Source organism: Telopea speciosissima, chromosome 4 (genome assembly GCF_018873765.1).
Source record: "Telopea speciosissima isolate NSW1024214 ecotype Mountain lineage chromosome 4, Tspe_v1, whole genome shotgun sequence".
NCBI lineage: Eukaryota > Viridiplantae > Streptophyta > Magnoliopsida > Proteales > Proteaceae > Telopea > Telopea speciosissima.
This window is the reverse complement of record NC_057919.1, coordinates 18,582,331-18,598,015: the sequence shown is the minus strand read 5'-3', so window position 1 is coordinate 18,598,015 and position 15,685 is coordinate 18,582,331. Positions and strand designations below refer to the sequence as shown.

Here is a 15,685-nt window from a genome sequence, read left to right as displayed (position 1 = left end):
CCCGACACTGTGTTAGGTTATGTTTTACAATTTATTGTTTATATTTTGCAATTCCTGTTTAGTCTAATTATCTATTAAACGAAAATTTTTACAATTTTAAGATTGGGCTAAAGTTTATAACCCAAAGAAATGTCTAATAGTGAATGAGTATGAACAAACCAATACCCAATCACATGTGTCTCATCTTTCTAATGCATAGGACAACATAAATGGCAAAAAAAGTAGGGCAAGTCAGGGTCAACTAGGGCCAACCCAGCCTAGTTTGGCCCGATCAGGGTCAATTAGAGTTGGGCTGGGTTGGGCCTGGGCTGAGATATCTCAACCCGACCTAGGATCGGGTTGGGCTTGGGTTGAGCTAAGAGGACTTAGGATTGGGCTAGGGTTTTAAAAAAACCTGGCCCTATTTCCCCCTAATGTAGGTTGAGTTTGCATGACCAAAATTATAACAATGTAGTTAATATTTCATTTTAATCTAAGGCAATATTTGGTATGCATTCTTGAAATGCATTTTAGGTCAATTTTGCATTCTCGGATGATAAAAAATAATTATTTTCATCGCCTGAGAATACGAAATCCACTTAGAATGCATACCATACACAACCTAAGTTTCTATCTTTTTCATTAAAAAAAAATAAATAAATAAATAAATACATAAGGTATATACATGAATTCTCTTTCATCAATCAATTCTATTCAAAGCTATTCTTGTGACACTCGTGAGAAGCTATGCATGTCTTTATTTACTTCTAAAACGTCCTTTTAGGCAGGTCAAAGTGCATATAACCATGCCAATGAAAATCGTGGAAATTTTGTGGCATAACTTATTTAGGGCAAAGGTTTCCTATGATACCAAAGTGGGAAACCACATCAATGAGAGGATGGGAGAAACATTAGTTTAGTATGGAACCCAAAATTTGGTTGAGGAGAGTGTAATGTGGATCCCACACGACTCACCATTTGGAAGGTCATGGAAGGAATCCTCACTCCAACGTTGTGGGAATCTTTTTCCCATTTATTTATTTTATAGAAGTACGAATGACATTGTAATTGTTTGGTCTACCTTTTCACCAGACGAAAACATCATACGATAAATTATATTTTATTTTATGAGAAAATGATGTTCACACTGCTCGCTCGTAGTACACACCCTCTCTCTCTCCTCCCTAACATGTGGACGTGAGAACAAAAGTCCAAAACTCTCCCTTTTGAAAAGGAAGAATATAAAATCACCATCTAGATTGGGGTCTAGGATCCATAAATAAAAAATGGACTCCATTTGAATCAGTCTGATCGAGAGATCGGTTCGGATCAAGTTGCAAACCAATGAAGGGATTAAGCACTTTGGTCCATCCTGTTAAATCGATCTTTCGTATTCACTTGATATTTTATTAAAGGATAAATTATACTTAGGATACCTGACATTTAGAGAAATTACACCTAGCGTACATCACGTTTGAAATATTATGTTTGAAGTGTTGAGACATTGTATAATCATATAGGTTTTTGGTGATTCCTGAAGGGAAAAAGCCTTTTATACTTCTAACCTCACCTTTTAAGCTTCATAGTATGCAGGATGGTTTGTCTGCAGTGGTTCCTAGGATGGTCAAGCTTCAATAAATGAATGAGCTTGGCCTTCCATCCATGGCAGCAAAAGGCAACCTTAATGGTTATCTTAAGCCATTGTGTAAGATCACCCCAAAGCATGAAGTGTCCATACACTTCAATTAGTCCATATGTAGCATGTGGCGACATTGTGCCATTGGTATCATTAAGAGCACCTCAGTAACTCCACTTTTGTGGCATGATGATGAGAAGTAGAATAAAAATGTCAAGCTTGCTTCAGGAAGACCATCTTAGAGATCATCAGAGCATCAAGTGGTTATACTTCAAAATGATGCTCTCTAGAATTAGGATTTAAGTTGTAATTTGTATTCAAGGTGATTCTCAATGCTAGGACTTTAAGACTCACTTAAATAAAAAGCCTTTACTTGACCTCTTCGGTATACCAGATTTGGGAGTTTTTGAAAAAATAGCCTAAAATAGCCTAAGATGTTACCCACATCTAAGGGGATAGGGTAGTTTATTAGCTAAGAATAGAGGTATAAATTCCATCATGCAACCAATTCAAAACTAAGGATATTGTGGATTAGAACTCCATTAGTTGCCTTCATCACGTCCTCTAGGGTCTTTGGAAAGGTTTAAGTAGGTTATTTGGTCGAAAAGCTTGGGCTCAAGAGTCCAATTTTCTACAACAATGAAAATTCACTGACGTCGCCCACTAGTCAGCCGACAGCCCCGACGAATGCCTTTTAAACGTCGGCCTGAGCTACTGCACATGCTGACTTCGGCTCACACATAGGGTTTTTGGGGTAGGATCAAGTGTGATAGTGAACTAGGGGTGTAAATGAATAATCAAAACCCGTATCCGTATCCGTATTCGTTTAGCACTATCTGAATCCGTCCGAAAGCTAAACGGATGCGGATACGGATAGACTATAGCTATCCGAAAAGCTATATTTACATGTAAATGGATAAAATATCCGATCCATATCCGTGTTCGTATCCGTTTAGCACTATCCAAATCCGTCCGATAGCTAATCGGATGCGGATGCGGATGCGGATATAGCACTATCTGAACCGAATCCGATCCATTTACGACCCTACCGTGAACCAATTGATTGCACTACTATTCCGCAAGAATAACATGCAAAAAATAACTCACAACGAATAGAAAGAATAAACCATGCTCCACTATTATTCTGGATCCTAGTGGTTGAGCAGAGAACACTTATTTTTCTTACATAATATTTTCACCCTGGCTGATCAAGCCCCAACGTTCCCAGTTCATCAAATCTAACAAGGGATGCCTAATGTGGAAATGTAACACTAAAAATTGCTTTCTCGGTAAAGTAGATTTTAGGGGTGTGCAAGTATGTAACAGTTGAACCCAAAGGGTAACTCAAGCTCAAAAGAACAACAATGGGGTATCTCTAATTCGATGATGCTGTTGCAGCTGAGTTAAGAGGTAGTTTTGATAAGATTCTTATGAAGCTGGATGTGCTTCTATCATTATACATTACCAAAAATTTATTCTAGCTTTAATGGATTTTAGGTGCAGAGGCAAGGGGACTTCTCCAAGGATTGCAAAGAGCAAATCATTAGGAGCTACAATCATTGCCAAGAACTAATAAATTGATTGCACCGAAATAAAGAGTTTTAATGGCCATGGGAATTATCATCTATAATGCAGATATTACTATTTTCATTAAACAGTTTGGTTTTGTAAATATTGTGAAGAGGTAAAGAGACAAAGCTAGATCTGATAGGCTTAGGGAACTAATATTTGTAGACTTGGCTTCTGTTCTTTTTCCTTAATGCTTTATCTTGTAGGGTGTTTTCTCCATCATCTCTCACCCTAGACTAGTCAGCCTAAATAGACAACCCTGATTTCTCAAAAAAGAGTAGCCCCCATACACGAGGCTACGGGATCTGAGGAGGATCATAACGTATAGAGTCTTACCCCTGTTTTAACAGAGAGGTGGTTTCCAGATTCAAACCTTACTGATCACAATAGGGCAACCTTTATTCCCAACCTCGGACAACCCTGATTTCTTGATTGATAAAAATATAAAAAGCATTGCACAAGTATTAAAAAATGATATATAAGAACATATTTGAGGGCAAATATATACAGTTAATGATTCTTAATTTCACAAGAAGAAACAAATCCTTAGCTTTTTCCACCTTTTAATTATGCAGAACTGTTCATCAAAGAAAAAAAAAAAACCATGCAGAACTGCATTCCCTCCAAGCATTTTAACTCCTTATATGTTTCAAAAGCATGGGCTGGATAGCTGCTTGCATTTTCCCACCTACTCTACATATAGCATTTGATATTTCTGGGTAAGTGAACTCCAAACTTACTAAATTAAAACACCCACAAAAACTACTACATTGACAAAAAGAAAATAAATTGGAGAAGGGAGGGGGTGAGAATTATTGTTCGTCAGTAATTTTTTATGAACCACATGGACCACCAAATACATGCTCTCTTTAGTATTTTCTCATCACAAGGCATCTCGAGCAGCAATCCGGCATGTGATGGCATTGGCGAGTGAGGATATCCCTAATTCCAGACCTGATATCTTGTAGTGCTGAAGAAAGTGAGACCATTAACCATTAGCACCCAAAAGGAGAATAAAGACATTACTTGGTAAGAATAATTCTGGAATTTATGCTATTTTTTTTTTTTTTCTGGAGCTGCTTTTTCTGTCTGGAAGGGAAATGATTTTTAACACAACTGAAATGGAAATTTTTGTAATCATTGTGTAACTAAGTCCAAAACAAAATCTGGTTATTAAATTTTACTTCACTTTGCAACCAAATCCTTGGATTGAGACAACTAAAAATTACAACTGAAATATAATTGCCAAATATGCAATGAGTTGTTGGGCAAACTTCGGGTTTGGTTTTGAACACTTAATCTAATCCAAACCTATCTAACAGTACAGTTGGGAAAGCCAAAATGAACCTGTCAAATACCAAGTGGGCTTCCTTTGTCTGTTTCACTAGGTCCTACTTGCATTAGGTCAGGTTCAGGTTGAAGAACCAACTACTAACCCAACCCAAACACGTTCGCTATTTGGTTAAGGTCCTAAGGAAGTAAGGATATGCAGAACATGTGGCAGTTGAGTCAATAACTGCCAGCTTTGGACTACATGATCCAGGAATCTCAACACAGCTTAGATCACAATGTGAGCCTTTCTCACGTGGAAAGTTTTGGTCCTATACAGTTCTTGGGGTCAACTCAATAACTTTGGGCTATACAATGACTGCAGTGAAAACAAGTGCATGTCATTTTACAACTTTCTCAGTTTTGAAGAATATTTACTTTGTTGGGGATTCAACATTGAATCAACACCCGAATTTTCATCATCATCATCTCCGCCCCGCCCCCCCTAGTTGTTGACAAACTAAATGCAGAATTCACAAACCTTCTGTATTTGGGCTTGATTTGCTCTTCCTTCCAACTCCTCCAAATCGATCTCTTTCCCATTAATAAGTTTCTCTATGCTTTTCATCTAGAAGAGAACAAAATATTAATCTATGTAATTCTTGATCCTTTTTGCAACTAAACCAAGGAAACAGATAAGTAAGATGCATACGTGACATCAGAGGAAGATAACCTCACCTCGTCAAGAGAAGCATCAAAACGAGCAACGAGAACATAAGTAGAGTCCTTAGAGATGCCGCATCTTTTCAATGATTCTGAAATCTAAGAAATTTGAAGCCCCAAAAATTACACCAGCACAAGAAAGAAACAAAGGGATAAAGCACATTGAGTGATAATGCAAAGGTAAATACATGCTTTGATCCAGAGTAGTTGTAGACAAGCTCAGAGTGGAGAGTCCTTGTTGTCAATGTCTCCCTTGACTTCGCTAAAAGTGTCTTATGTGCGGCAACTAAAACGGGGAAAACATCTGGTACCTGTTGACAGAGTCAATGTTAGAGCCATCTTGATGACGTTCACTCAACCAAAAGAAAATAAAGAGATACTTGATTCGTTTGCAGAACCATATGCAGTAGACATAAGCAAAAGAGGATGTGAAGAATCCTACAAGTGATGCATTGAGAAATGCTACTTCTGGTTCTAGGGTTGCACTTTGCATGGCGTCTAGAAGTTCACTGCAAAATAATGAAATAGTTAGTCACGTAAACTCCTTTCAAAACCAACCTTTTGAAGCACTTCATAACATTCAAAATCTGCCATAGGAGTTTACCACCGAAAAAAAAAAAAAAACCCACTGCCCTAGGTTAGTATCTTGACATAAGAAAAAAAAAAATCTGGTCATATTTGCGTTAATAACAGTCTAGGATGGTTAATTGGTTATTTTGTTCATTACGATGGCAAGCAAAAGTTTGGTATTCACCTACTATGGGTTGGATTTTAATGACTAGCACCTAATGAAAGAGTTTTCAGACTCTTACACCATGATGTACTCAATGAAGGGATATGAGATTCGTGTCCAGGACAGAGAAATGGTTCAAATCAGGCAGATCATAACTCAACATGGCTGAACCAAGAGAGATTAACAAACAAGGAGAACTAGGTGATCCACCCAAAAAATTCCAAGAGAGAGAGAGAGAGAGAGGGCAACCTAATACATAAAAAGTTTAAACAACTAACTTGCACAGCTCCAGCCACAGATACGAAGTTATTAGTGCATCCTTCAATTTTAGGAGCCATCTCTTAGTGCAATGGTAAAAAGGCTGCAGCACAATGACGCAAGTTCAAGTCTTGAGAGTGGCCACTTCATGCAAAAATGCCAAAGGTAAGGACCATCTCTATTCCACCCCTCCTGAGACCCTGCAAAAGAGGGACTTGCACCATGATATGGCCCTTCGTTATCCTTTCAGTTCTGGAGCTCAGGAAGATGTCATTGCAAATTTTAGGCCCATAAAAAATGTTCCATTGACTACTTCTGCTCCCTCATCACCAATATATTATATTTTTTTGGAAATTTTCGTCACATTTTGTAAGATTTCCTAAAGGACATTAATGGGGTTCTAATCTTCTAACAGGATATATTAACAGAAGATCAGAAAATCAGAACCGCAAGGTTAGGAAATAGGAACATAACCAGATCTGACACGTGTTCTTGATAGATAGAAGGATAAAACATGTTAGGAATCCACCTCAACCCCAGTCCCCAGGCAAGGAATCCACCGGATCCTATGAAGAGAATCCATTCTTACACTAAAGAATCCACCTTAGCTTCACTTGGAATCTACCAAGTACACCTAGGATTCGCTAGTAAGGATGTTAACGGATATTCGAAAATCTGTATTCGATCCACGTTCGTATCCGTTTAGGAGAATCTGAATCCGTCCGAAAACTAATTGGATACGAATATGATAATCCCCCTATCCGACCGATTATTATCCAATTCGTTTAGCAATCCGACGATAATAAAATGTCTGAAATATATCTTTGTGTCCATCCATCCGATTTTTAAATTTATAATTTTATAAGTTCAGATAATGTGATTCTTTTTCTAGATTTTCTATTGGTTTATATATATATTATTTTATGCATTGTGATACATGGAATCACATATCTATTAAAATAAATACAAGATAAAATCAAAAAGTAGAAAACGTAAGAAAATCAAATACTAAGAAGAGTAGAAGAAAGGGTAGTTGCTAAACTCTCAAGTCTCAACCCTAACCCTCATCAGCAAAACGATAAAGATGTCAATGGATAGGATATTATCCGAATCTGTCCGAATATAATCGGATACAAATATGATAATGGCACTATCCGACCGAATTTGATCCGTTTACATCCATACCCGCCAGGTAAACATCACTGAATCCACAAAACCAGGTTTCAAAAACTGCGCTTTATTCAAGTCGTGTGTGTGTTGTGGGGGGGGGGGGGGGGGGGGGGGGGGGCTATGGCTACTACATAAATGGTTTCTCCTAGAAACCTGTATTTGGATGATTAGAGCTTTTACATCATCCAACAAATAAGAAATAAGAGTTTCCATCATCCAACCAATAGGAAAGCTCCAACCTAACCAAATAAGTTAACAACCAATAGGAGCCAAGTTAGACTAGAATAAAATATTCCATCCAAGATAGGCTTTACAATAATTTAAAAACAAAAAAAAGAAGAAGAAGAAAGAAATGGACTTCTAGAAAATCCCATGATTGGACTAATTAACAAAGATAAAATCTAGAATCTTATCCAAAACAGAATCTGATCATGAACAGAAACCAATGTATAGTAACCCCAGGCTTTTCATGACAGCTAAGTGGCTGTCATGGTGGCTATCACGCTGGCTGTGATGGCTGTGATGTTTCTTTCTCTTTTGGTACTGCTTTTGAAACCTTGATTCTGCATCAATTCTCTCTGGCTTGAAGAAACTCATCCACGAGTTTTGATGCGACATAAAAAAAGAAACACATGATCAACCTTCAATCTGAAATAAAATTTTGGCTTCTGTGATATCTATGAATACTATTCTGAGTCAGTTACTGATATCACCATAATTTTCTATTCTGTTTACTTCCAAAATAGTACATTAGTTGCTGTTATTAATCTCTGGATTTCTGTTATGCAATTCAGGTTGGAAAGTACTTCTTGATCATTTTTGCCAACTTAAAGCTCCATTAGAATTCCTATTATGTAGTCCCAACTTACATTATCTCTATTACTAATCCTATTTGTACCTTGGTGTTCCTAACCACCCATTCTTTTTTGTTTGATCCTCACTATGGTAATACATGCAATAGCAAAAACTCCATATATTTGAACTTATGCACCTGCTTCAAGCACTGATGACTACTCAATCAATCTTGGGGTAATGTCTCCCTGCATAATATGGATTCCAAACATTCATGACCTGTATGTGAATGAGTCGAATTACTTATCCCTCGGTCTACGAGTGAACTATCTCCCTAGGGATTGTGAAAGATGTTCCACAAGAAATATTGTTGTTATTGTTTCGACTCATATTCCCCAAAAATGGATCCTACTCTAATAGCTCCAAATAAATCAAATAAATGCATTAAGATATGAAAACTTCTTATTCCACAACAAGGAAAGTAGGTTCGGCCTCAATGGAAAAATGAAGCACCTAACACAATGCATCTTCATGGACCAAGAACTACGAGATTACCCTTTTCATTCTGGGGTGAAGGAGGAATCGCACCACTCAAGATTTTCTTTTATGCCTTTCTGGAGGTCCAGAGAAAGCTGCAATCAATAGGTCTAAAATAAATTTTGGCTTCTGCGATATCTATGCTTACTATTCTGATTCAGTTACTGATATCTTTATATTTTTTTATTGATCTATGAATTTCTGTTGAGCAATTCAGTTTCTACTTTGGTTGATCATGTGGTTCTGTTTCGATCTCATGTCACGTTAAAACTTGTGGACAAATTTCCTCAAGCAGGAGAGAATTGATGCACAATCAAGGTTCCAGAAGTTGTACCAAAGGAGAAAAAGCCATGACAGCCAGCAAGACAACCTATGGTTACTGTTCATGTGCATATTCTGGTAGCATCATCTAATGAACACTGAAGTGTTCACTCGTATGGGTTGAATAGTTCAACTATGGTTCCCTAACCTCCAGGCATTATTGCATTAAGACCTTGAATAAATATAAAAGAGATTTCTTAAGGGCATAGGGGACGGGGATTTGTCCCATGCCCCTCCTGGATTCGTCCAAGCTAATGCAGTATGTGACCAGGGAAATGGCAAAAAAAGGGCCTTCTAATGCAGGACAGGTCCAAGAATTATTACTATTTCAGTATGTATGGGGCATGGGATTTTAATTCTTTGGATTTAATTGTAATGGCAGCATTTAGATCTTCCCGGGGGGAGAGTTCCAGTTGGACACAGGTGGGTCTACACAATCAAGTATCAGTCAGATGATGCGATTGAGAGGTACAAGGCAAGGTTGGTGGTCAAAAGGTACGATCAGGTATACGGGATTGACTATCAAGAGACATTTGCTCCTGTGGCTAAGCATAATTCTATAAGTGTTCTCATATCATTGGCAGCAAATAGAGATTGGCTATTGTATCAGTTGGATGTGAAAAATGCTTTCCTCCATGGTGACTTATAGGAGGAAATGTACATGCAACCCCCTCCTGGCTTCATGTTCCCTTCAGCTGAAGGGAAGGTGTGTCTCCTCAAGAAGATTTTATATGGTCTAAAACAGTCTCCAAAAGCTTGGTTTGAGAGGTTCAGGCAGGCTATTATGAAGAATGGGTATTCCCAGAGTCAAGCTGATCACACCTTATTTACCCTGCGAGGTAATGGTAATATTATAACCCTTATTGTCTATGTTGAAGACATTGTAGTGACTGGAGATGACAGAGCTGAGATAGCTAGGCTGAAGACCTACCTAACTCAACAATTTGAGAGTAAAGATTTGGGTCCCTTGAAGTATTTCTTAGTAATTGAAGTGTCAAGGTCCAAAAGAGGAATCAAAATATGTCAAAAAAAATTTGTTCTTAATTTGTTGAAAGAGACTGGGATGTTGGGCTACAAACCAGCAAGTTCTCCTATTGAGCAAAATCATAAACTAGGAGAAGATTGTGGTCCCTCTCTTGTTGATGCAGGGAAGTACCAGAGGCTAGTGGGGAAGCTCATCGATCTGTCAATGACTCGCCCAGAACTTTCTTATGCTATGGGAGTGGTGAGTCAGTTTATGCATGCTCCCAAGAGCGGGCATTTGGATGTTGTATATTGCATTCTTAGATACTTGAAGTCCTCTCCAGGGAGAGGACTATTGTATGCCAGGCACAATTACTTGAGAGTTGAAGGTTTCACAGATGCCGATTGGGTTGGATCCATCTCAGACAGAAGGTCTACATCTGGCTATTGCACATTTGTGGGTGGTAATTTGGCCACATGGAGAAGCAAAAAAACAACCTGTTGTAGCTAGATCTAGTGCAGAGGCAGAGTTTAGGGCATGGCTCATGGCATTTGTGAAATCATATGGTTGAGACGATTGGTTTAGGAGTTGGGGTTTGATACTGAACCTATGCGGCTCTACTGTGATAACAAGGCAGCTATAAGCATTGCTCACAATCAAGTGCAACACGATAGACTCTGGCTGCATTTGCACCCCTTTTGTGAAGACCGGTGATCAACTAGGGGACATCTTCACCAAAGGACTTACTTCTCTTCAGTTTGGTACTCTATTATGAAAACTGGGAATGCATGCCATTCATTCTCCGGTTTAAGGGGGAGTGTTAGAATTTGTGTAGTAAGGGTATTTTAGAAACTAGTTTTTTAACTAGTTGCCTTATATTGTAATTTACCTTTTTTACCTTTTACCTCTCTAGGGAGGTGTACATAATTCCTTTCATATTGTTAGATAAGTAATATAGGTGTGTTGGAGACAATACTCCAATACACATCATTGCACCAGCTTCTCTTCTTCTTCAACCTTCTACTTCCATATTTCTCCTTGTTTCCTTATACTTCCCAACTTCCAACTGTTTGGGGTCTTGCCCCTACCCCCTCTATAGATGGACTCATGGACATCAATACTTTGTGATTTTTTTGGATGACCACTAAGTATATTTTGTACTTTCCCCTAGTTCACTGCTCAGAAGTTTTTACTATTTTTCAAAAGTTTCAAAAACAATGGTTGAACTTCAATTTTCTAGGAAAAGTAAAGCCATTCAGACGGACAGGGGTGGTGAATACTGCTCTTTACCTAATTATTTTGAAAATATTAGCATTATTCACCTTTTTTCGTGTCCACACACTCGTGAACAAAAAAAGGTCTGTTGAACGTTGCCATTGTCATATTGTCGAAACCGGCCTCTCCCTTCTCGCTCATACCTCGGTTCCTCAGCAATACTGGCATTTCGCCTTTGAAACAGCCATCTATCTTATCAATAGAATTGCCTTTAAGGGTACTCAAGGTTTTTGTCCTTTCCAACTTGTCCACAACAAGCCCCTGTGTACTCTTAGGTCACAATTCTTCACACATTCGTTACCGTTGCTTGGACATAGCCACCAAGCCCATGTACATTGCACGTCATTTTCGCTTCAATGAATCCTACTTACCATTTGCTACCCCTTCCATCCTAGGACCCCTTCAGTCCATCCTCCATCTTCTACAATTCCATCCACATCAACTCTCCCATCCCCACCTCCAACTTCCCGGGGACCCTTACCATCCACCAACAGTTCCCCTATAGCACCACCAATCCCCTCACCACCCCAAAGCACTACCGATCCCATACCCTCCCCAATCCCCATCAGCTCTAGTAGGCTGTCCCAAAACCTGCACACTCCTTGACTTATGTAACATCCCTACTCCTCTACCCATGATCTCACCCTCTATAGCACCAACCCCTGCCGCCCCCCATCTCATCCTTGGCCCACCGCCTCCTACAGCCAACCCAACCCGTGTCCCCAAAATGATACTTCGCCATATGTCCAAGCCTCCACCAGACCCAAACTCCCCCTCACAAGCCCATTAATCTCAACTCAAACCTCACTCTCCCCCCTCTCTAGCCCTGCCAAACCCACTTGCTACTTGGACCCTTGTTCCCCGTCAATCCCACATGAACTTGGTTGGCTAAAAATGGGTCTACAGAGTCAAAAGAGAGGTGCATGGGTCATTAGAGCATTTTAAAGTTCGTCTAGTAGCCAAAGGATTCCACCAACAACATGGCATTGATTATACTGACACATTCAGCCTCGTTCTCAAACCAACCACCATCAAAACACTTCTCTCCTACGGTTTCTCAAGGGTGGCCCGTCAGATAATTGGACGCTCACAATGCATTTTGGCATGATGTTTAAATGAAGAGGTTTACATGGTGCAACCTCCGGGTTTTGAAAATCCCTCTCAACCGAAGTATGTCTGCAAGTTACATCGGTCTATTTATGGGCTGAAATAGGCCCCCCCATGCGTGGTTCCATCGACTTTCTCAGTTTCTTATTCATTTGGGTTCCGAGCTTCCAAAACAACTCTTTCCTTGTTCATCTACAAGCATTCTATGATCAAGATATATGTTTTGATAACTGATTTATGTGGACGACATTCTAATCACAAGTAATCATTCCAGTCATGTGGATATGTTACTTGCACAACTGGCCACTGAGTTCTCTATCAAGGATTTGGGGCCCCTTAGTTTCTTCCTGGGTATAAAGGCAGTCTCCCATTCCCAAGGTTTCTTGCTATCTCAGTACGCGGTACATCACTGATCTCTTACACAGGTCAGGCATGAATAACTGTAAATCAGCCCTCACACCAATAGCTACCAATGCTCAACTATCGACTTCAAGGGGTGCATTACTCTCTGATCCCACTCAGTAGCTCTCCATTGTTGGGGCTCTCCAATACATCACAATGACTCGTCCAGATGTCACCATTGTTATAAACAAAGACTGTCAGTTTGTGAATGCTCCAACTGAGGATCATTGGACCCTTGTTAAACGTATCCTTCGGTACTTGCAGCATACACAATCCCATGGCTTACTCATTGAGAGATCATCTAAGCTCATTCTTCAATCATTTTTTGACACAGACTGGGCCGGAAACACTGATGATAGCAAGTCCACTAGGGGTTATACCATTTTTCTTGGGACTAATCTTATCTCTTGGACTTCTGGAAAGCATAACAATTGCATGATCATCTACTGAGTCAGAATATAAAGTCCTTTTAGATGCATCTGCCGAGCTCACATGACAACAGTCCCTTTTTCAAGAACTTGGCCTAGTTCTCCCACAGCCTCCAGTTTTTTTATGTGATAATATTGGAGCAACATATCCTTCAGCCAATCCCGTCTTCCATGCCCGTACCAAACATATCAAAATTGACTTTCTTTTGTAAGAGACAAGGTGACCAAATCGGAATTATCTGTTCAGATTATTCTTACTCAGGATCAACTCGCAAACATCATGAGCAAAGGTCTGCCTACTGCACACTTTCAGTTTTGACGAGATCTGTTCTCTCACCCCTTCAACTTGAAGGGGTGTATTGACCAATATTGGGTTACCTTGTGTAGAAGGGAACCAATATTAAGTTACCTCATTAAGCTGGGATATGTTAGGATATGATTTATCTTTATTCTCATAGCAATCTTAACTTCCATCTATGTAAGGCCAGTTGGCAACCTCTTCTTGTATATATCCTCTTGCACTATACGGTTGTAGAGCAAGATAAATATTGCCATCACTTCTTGAACTTGGATTTTAATTGATTGGGTAGGCCCATAGCGAACCCAAAGCAGACTTTGTGACCTAGGTTCCACATCAAAGAGACACTAGAGAAAACAAAAACTAAATTGAATACAACTTAAGGTGATATTATCAAGGAGAAATTGCGTCCCTGGATGCTGGATCTAGTAAATGAAAGAGTATCACAAGCATACTGCCATGTCTAATGGAAAGAGGAGAAAGGGCATGCCTCCATGCAAAACTTGATTCAAGTTGTCCAAACAAAGTACTTTATCCCAGTAATGAATCACCCAACTAATAATGTAAAATTATGCATTGATCCATAAAAATTTGAAAATTCATCAAAATTGACTCAAGGAAAAAGAAATACCAAAAACCTACTGACCACCACAAACAATATTAAATAGATAATAAATTGCAATCAATATCATCCAGGTGGTATCAAAGTAAACACTCCAAATATGAATCTCCACCTCTCAATCCTAACAAACATCATCCCGGTGGCATCAAAGTAAACACTCCAAATATGAATCTCCACCTCTCAATCCTAACAAACACAGCAAACCATGATCATAGTCTCCACTTTCCCCCCTCCCTCCCACCCCCTACAAAAAAAAAAAAAAAAAGAAGGAAAAGAAGGCAGCTTATCATACCTTAAACAATGCTAACTAGGAAACCCACCAACTTTTCTTTATGCCTCCCATAGTACTAGCCCTTTCACCCAAAGGTATCTTCCTTAGAGAAAAATAATACGTATAAATTTCCCTCTAATTCTGAATCCCACCATAATCTCAATCTTTACAGTATGGATTGGTTGAATATGAAGATAATCTGAAAGGAGTGGTATATAGACAAGTTTATAGAAATGGACTAAATTTCAAAGCCCCCAACAGTAATTTGTGCTCCATTTCATTACATACATAAGCTAATTCTGAATTATCCAACAAATATCTCAACTTTTCCCTGCTACTAAAGAAAGTTCAGTTTCTCTTAACGAGAACATATGAGAAAGTTCAAGATTTCTTCTGAACCAAAGAGAGAGAGAGAGAGATTACTTGGAGTTCATGACATCTGTGAAGAGCGCCAGAGAGAGCGCGCTGCCATCAACTTCGAACACCTTCATACCTGCCCTGAACTCTACCTTTCTCTGAACTTCTTCTGTTCGAACTTCGGAAAGCGAACAACGATTTCTTCTGGCCCTGCAAGCTAAAGTAAGTAGTGACAGTTTGAGATGAAGACTGAAGACTTTGGAGCGAAGGCTGTTAGCAGAAACCATTTCTGATCTTTCTCAAGAAAAAGATTTCGGAATGGCTTCTGATCTGAAAGAAAAATGGTTCTGTAGTTCATTTGACACTGTGGTCCAGAAAGAGAGAAACTATTCGGATAATCCGTTCTGAAACCTTTTCCCTTTCTCTCTTTCTTTTGAAAATTCAACAAACACTAATGATGGTCTACAGTACAAGGTCAGAGCCAGAACCGAAAACCCACACAAGTTTGTTCATGCCGTCTCCAGTTTTCAGAAAGAAAAAAAAAAAAAAAGATACTTTATGGCTTGAAATCTAAACCCTGAAACGGAGCTACCGGAGTTGCATGTGTAAACATCTATGGATCAGTTAGAGGCTAAAAGATAAGATGAGTTTTATGCTGAAAATTACACAAACGCACGCACACGCACACGGTGAAGAAATAAAAACCCCGCCTCCAATGTTAACAATGGAACACAATCTCTCTACCCCTTCTGTCTGTTAAGGAAATCAGAGTGAAATTGAAAATAGAAAGTTTCCGGACATGAATCCTACCGGAGCGAAGGAACCAATCTGATAAAATCTCAGTTTCATGGCAGATTTGAGCCGGCGGCGAGCTGCGCAGCTGCTATCTTTTGCCCGAGTGAAGCGACCTAAGAACCTCAAACCTCAACAATTCGAGTTTTCACTTACATTTTTTCTCATCTGAGGATAGACTC

The 15,685-nt window shown here is 39.2% G+C and overlaps 1 protein-coding gene across 1 annotated transcript; it reads right to left on the bottom strand.

The window, feature by feature from the left end:
- Positions 1 to 4,056: 4,056 nt before the first annotated feature.
- LOC122657547 (EKC/KEOPS complex subunit Tprkb) lies at positions 4,057 to 14,936 on the bottom strand. Its single transcript, XM_043852281.1, has 6 exons — positions 14,778 to 14,936; positions 5,619 to 5,685; positions 5,365 to 5,487; positions 5,192 to 5,275; positions 4,995 to 5,081; positions 4,057 to 4,154 (listed from the first exon to the last, which is right to left on the bottom strand). The coding sequence occupies exons 1-6, from the start codon at positions 14,843 to 14,845 to the stop codon at positions 4,068 to 4,070; spliced, it is 516 nt and encodes a 171-aa protein (XP_043708216.1). The 5' UTR covers positions 14,846 to 14,936; the 3' UTR covers positions 4,057 to 4,067.
- Between the last annotated feature and the right edge of the window lie 749 nt (positions 14,937 to 15,685).

Bases quoted from the DNA above. Each gene is read 5' to 3' on its own strand.
- LOC122657547 (XM_043852281.1), bottom strand. From the start codon at position 14,845: ATGAAGGTGTTCGAAGTTGATGGCAGCGCGCTCTCTCTGGCGCTCTTC. The intron at 5,276-5,364 runs GTATTTACCTTT...CAAATTTCTTAG, and splicing joins ACTACTCTGGATCAAAGCAT to ATTTCAGAATCATTGAAAAG. The intron at 5,082-5,191 runs GTGAGGTTATCT...GTTCTCTTCTAG, and splicing joins TTGATGCTTCTCTTGACGAG to ATGAAAAGCATAGAGAAACT.